This window comes from Rhinoraja longicauda, chromosome 10 (assembly GCF_053455715.1).
Source record: "Rhinoraja longicauda isolate Sanriku21f chromosome 10, sRhiLon1.1, whole genome shotgun sequence".
Taxonomy (NCBI): Eukaryota; Metazoa; Chordata; class Chondrichthyes; order Rajiformes; family Arhynchobatidae; genus Rhinoraja; species Rhinoraja longicauda.
In genome coordinates, this window is record NC_135962.1 from 9,506,141 (window position 1) to 9,511,643 (window position 5,503).

General features: G+C 48.8%; 1 protein-coding gene across 1 annotated transcript; it reads right to left on the reverse strand.

Annotated features, from left to right (window-relative positions):
• Window positions 1–447: 447 nt before the first annotated feature.
• On the reverse strand, window positions 448–4,896 carry LOC144597592 (EEF1A lysine methyltransferase 3-like). The gene is made up of 3 exons (XM_078407086.1): window positions 4,735–4,896; window positions 3,509–3,620; window positions 448–842 (listed from the first exon to the last, which is right to left on the reverse strand). Exons 1-3 carry the CDS (start codon window positions 4,894–4,896, stop codon window positions 448–450), a joined length of 669 nt encoding a protein of 222 aa, XP_078263212.1.
• Window positions 4,897–5,503: the final 607 nt, after the last annotated feature.

The window sequence follows — 5,503 nt, forward strand, 5'->3', positions numbered from 1 at the left end:
CGGATTTACGGCTAAAACTGCCTTGTAATGCTTTAAAGTAATGGACGAAACCAGTTCGTTAGAAATAAAAGCTGCCATTTAATAGATACTGTGCGATATAACCAAGACGCTAGGCTCGTAGGCTAATAGTGGCAAAGCCCAAGCAAGTCCGTTAGATATTGCCTGACTTTAGTGCGTGAATATAAGGCAGCCGGTGATAAGCTGTCAGCGGGGAAGCAATCAGAGACCATTAAATAGGCTTGCAACACTGGATGCACACGCATGGAAAATAGGCGCTTGACTAATATATTAAAAACATTTCCAACCTCGGGACAAAGCTGGATATACATTTTTAGAGCTGCTAAGCATTTTTTCTGTCACGTTTCACTGAGAGAATGAATGGGAGGCTGGTTAGAACCCAAGTGTTCGATCACCAACTCCCAGACGTTATTTGTTTGGCAGCCCGTGTTAACGAATTGTACAAAGTTTTGTCATTTTATATACAACAATGTCCTTGTCCTCCACCGTATCAGCCACTTGGCATTCAAAGTGCTGAGGTAAAACCTCGTCGTGAAAGGCAGGCGAGCGATTCCTCGCTCGTAATTCGGAAGAGAGGTAAATTGTGGTTCCTTGATTGGAGAGATGGCGCATCGTCTCCACAAGCGCCGGGTAGCAAACTGAGCTGTAAACAATATCTGAGCCCAGTATGAAGTCATAATCGGTGGGAAAGCTGGTGTGGTCTTCACCCCATACCAGGGGCTGGACTTTTACACGGTGCCTGCAGGCAGAGGGGATGTTGATGTTCACATTGTTTTCTATTTGCCTCAGGATTTTCGGCTTATCGGTCATGGTGACCTCTCCACCTAACGAGAGAAAACAAAATCGTGCCTATTTTGTTTGTCTGTCCTATTTAAGCAACCAAAGGCGCACCCGAGCGAGAGCCGTGCCCCAAAGCATCGCCCATTCGTGCTGTACCATCTGTTCGTTGATGGAGGATTTCAGAAATGATCAGAGAGTGACATCGAGTAGTAGAACGGAGAAACAGGCACCTCGACCCACCATGGCTACGCTGCCCATTGTACCTATCTATGTACACTAACCATGTTTATCTTTCTATGCGCTTCCTAACTATTCTGAGTGCACCTGCCTCCACCTTTTCCACCTGGACTGCATTTCAGAATCCAATCATGCTCTGTTTAAAATACGTTCATCCCAGACCCCCCCCCCCCCCCCCCCTCTGCACCTCCTCCGTCTTACCCTAAACCAGCCCCCTCTTATTATGGCCACACCCATCATGGGAAAAGTGATTTTACTATCCACCTCACTCTTAATTTTCAATCTATCAAATCTCTCCTCCGCCTCAACTGAGCTAAGGGAAAGGACTACTTCTCTTAAAACTGCAATGCCTTATTCCTCATCTTGGCGAGTCTCCTCAGCAGGCAGCTTCTCCAATGCAATCACATCCTTCCTTCAGTGAAGCGACCAGGACGCACACAGCACTCCATGTGTAACCAATGTTTCAGAAGGCAGGTAAGATGACCTTCCATTAGGAGAGGTGGTTGGATAGGGGAGGTTCCTTGTAGGAATATTAACGGTTTAACCGAGGGAATTAAAAGTAACATCTCCAAGTTTGCGGATGACACAAAGCTGGGTGGCAGAGTGAGCTGCGAGGAGGATGCTATGAGACTCTAGGGTGACTTGGATAGGTTGAGTGAGTGGGCAGATGCTTGGCAGATGCTTAGCAGATGCAGCATAATGTGGATAAATATGTTGTTATCTACTGGTTATCCTTCTTTCAGCGAAAGAAGGCAGATTATTACCTGAATGGTGTCAGATTAGGAAAAGAGGAGGTGCAACGAGACCTAGGTGTCCTTGTATAAGAAAATAACTGCAGATGCTGGTACAAATCGAAGGTATTTATTCACAAAATGCTGGAGTAACTCGGCAGATCAGGCAGCATCTCGGGAGAGCAGGAATGGGCGACGTTTCGGGTCAAGACCCTTCTTCACACTGAAGAAGGGTCTCGACCCGAAACGTCGCCCATTCCTACTCTCCCGAGATGCTGCCTGACCTGCTGTTACTCCAGCATTTTGTGAATAAATACCTAGGTGTCCTTGTACATCAGTCACTGAAAGTAAGCAAGCATGTACAGCAGGCAGTGAAGAAAGCAAATGGCGTGTTGGCCTTCATAACGAGAGGGTTTGAGTATAGGAGCAAGGAGGTCCTTCTGCAGTTGTACAGGGCCCTGGTGAGACCATACCTGGAGTATTGTGTGCAGTTTTTGTCTCTAATTTGAGGAAGGACATTCTTGCTAATGAGGGAGTGCTGCGCAGCTTCGACAGGTTAATTAACGGGATGGGGGGGGGGGGGACTGACATATGATGAAAGAATGGATCGACTGGGCTTGTATTCACCGGCATTTAGAAGGATGGGAGGGGATCTTATAGAAACATATATTGAAATTAACTGAGCAAATATATTTTATCTAAACCACTAGGATAGAGGAAGGGGGCAAGGGGGGGGGGGGGGGGGTGGAGGGGAGCGTTCATATGTTATAAACGTTAGAGAATTCAACGTTCATACCGCTAGGTTGTAAGCTGCCTAATCGAAATATAAGGTGTTCAGCGAAACGGTCGCCGAATCTACATTTGGTCTCGCCGATGTACAGGATATGTGCATGTGCACCTCTGTACGTATGGTTTCGCCAATGTAAAGGAACCCACACCTGGAACACCCGATTGAGTAAATGAGGTAAGAGGGAGTACATGTGAACTTCCTCTTACCTCATCCGTGGGCTCCTGTCCATCGGCGAGAACAAAGATAAACTGGGCGACCGTTTCCCTGAACACTTACAACTTACTGCCCAGGCCTACTGGATCTCCCGGTTGCCAACTTCCCTTCCCATTCCCATAATAACCTTTCATCCCCTAGCCTCCTCCATCACCAGAGTGAGGCCACACGTAAACTGGAGGAAAAGCACTTAATATTTACTTGGGTTGCGTGCAACCTAGCGGGATGAACGTTGAATTGTCTAATTTTAAGTAACTTCTACTAACACTCCTCTCCCCTCCCGTCCTTGCCCCCCTCCCCGAGCTAGTCATTTAACCAGTTCCACAGTTCACCACAGTGTATGTCTCTTGGGATCACACATTCCGTCGCCAACAATTGTTCTGCCAGGGCACCATCCTGCCTGAGGTCATTTGTTGCCGGACGCGATCTTGGTCTTTTCTTGACTCCAGCACTACCCCCCCCCCCCCCCACCCCAACCCCCGCACCCCCATCACCACCTCCAACTTTCAGTCTAAAGAAGGGTCCCGAACCGAACCGAACCGAATCGAAACTGCCCTTTTTCCTCCAGAGATACTGCCTGAACCGCTGAGTTACTCCAGCACTTTGGATCCATCTCTGGTATAAACCAGCATCTGCGATTCTTTGTTTCCACATTGCACTTGGTCACTTTCCCCGATGGAGATTCCCCTTGTTATTTTGCATGTGATTGATCCGTTCAGTTCACAATCTTTTCACTCACCGAGGAGGGATGCTAGAATCCCAACAGTCCCCGTGCCTGATCCCAGCTCAATCACTTTCTTCCCCGTGAAATTGATGTCCTCCTTCTCAAAGTACCGACAGAGAGCGATCCCCTGCAAAGACGTGGAAGAGAAAATGAAACGCACTGGAAAGAGAACGAGAAAGTGATCTGATCATTGTGGAGCAGATATCATTTGTTAAGGAAGAGGATATCTCACTGGACATTTCTCCATCAGATCATCCCTGCTCTGTTCTGATGGCAGGGCATTGGATTACAAAAACATTTCCGTTTCTCACTATAAAGTTGCTGTCCGACCTGCTGGGATTTTCTAGCATTGCATGCTAAATCTGCACCGGGTCTTGTTCTCTCCGGTTGATTTTTTTTCTGGTTCCGAAAGAATTGCTGAACCCTTCATGAGAAAATAGTTAGACGCAACCGCCAACGGTACCCACAGCCAACATGGCCCTCGTCGCCAGGGCTGCACCACTACCTTACCCAGACCTGTCGTAGTCTGAAGCGAAACGCCCCGACCCGAAACGTCGCCCATTCTTTCTCTCCAGAGATGCTGCCTGTCCCACTGAGTTACTCCAGCATATCGTGTCTATCGCCGACATTTGGCCACTAAGGGCGAGGAAATGAGACTCAACAATTCCAAGAGGCAAGGGAATTATTACCTTCTTGGGGTCAGATTATTTACTCCGCATCATTGTGTCTCCCACGTTTATTTCATGTTAAACTTGATAATACAGCAGATTACAACCAAGGTCCGAGTGAGAGATGCAATGTCGACCCCGACCCAGAGCCCCCCCCCCCCCCCACCCACCCCTCCTCCCCTCACCCTACCCCCCCACGGGACGTTCTAACCGTGCTAATCCATTTGAAGGGTTTTTTCTGTTATGAAAGGATTTCCAAATCCGTGCAACGGAAAGAAGAGGAAAGCATTACTTTAAATAAAACAAAGGAAAATACTGGAAACACCCGGCGGGTCAGGCGGCATCTGCGGAGAGGGACCTAGTTAACGTTTCAGTTGGGAGACAGTTCATCGGAAAGGAAGTGATTACTAAGTTTCTGAAGAAGGGTCTCGACCCGAAACGTCGCCCATCCCTTCTCTCCCGAGATGCTGCCTGACCTGCTGAGTTACTCCAGCATTTTGTGACTAAGTTTCAAAAAGTAAGCAAGTTGTAAGGAATGGGCTTCCCGTTAGTCCAACTATTCCGCGGACTTACAGCCTCCCAGACATAAGCGGACACGCCCATGCAATCATCCACTAATCGAGCGATCTTTAAATGGTATCCGCAAAAGTCGAAGTTGCTGTAGGTGATGTAGCCGGCACACTCCTCCTTTGGCTCACTATCGCCGGAATGTTCTGAGATCGCGACTGTCGTCATCCTCGCCCGTACCATGCGCTCCTCGTGAGCTGCGATGCGTGGAGGCAGCGTTTATATGGCGCCCACACGTCCGCCCACACTCGCAAACCCCCGAGCGACCAATCAGATAACGTCTACTCTTGCGCTTCACAGTGATCAGTGGTCAAGAAATGCGTGATCAGCCAGTTGCACAGAAGCCCGGATACATTAGTTCAAGCTGACAATCAAGAAGCTGTCTCCAGAATCATGAACTTTAATTTTAAAAGTCCCTGTGCAGCGGGAGGGTGCTGACTGAGTTCAGTCTCTGCATCAATCGATCCTTTTCGGCAATATTACATTGCCTGGGCCCGATCCCGCCCTGGTTCGTATCCCCATCTCCACCAACATACGGTTCCCCGCCGTATTCCAGTACAGAGGCCGGGTGATGCGTGTCTCTGCAACTTTCACAGTTTACACTGCCCGCTCTCCCGGTGAAACGGCGATTTACTTGCAAACTGTGCGGACGGCTGCACTGCGCTCGCCGCTCATGCCCTGTCATTCCCTGTGCTAGGCAGGCTAAAAGCATGTAGAAGACAGATCTGCCCAACACCCTTTCCAAGCCCCAGCCCTCACTCTCATCAATCTAAGC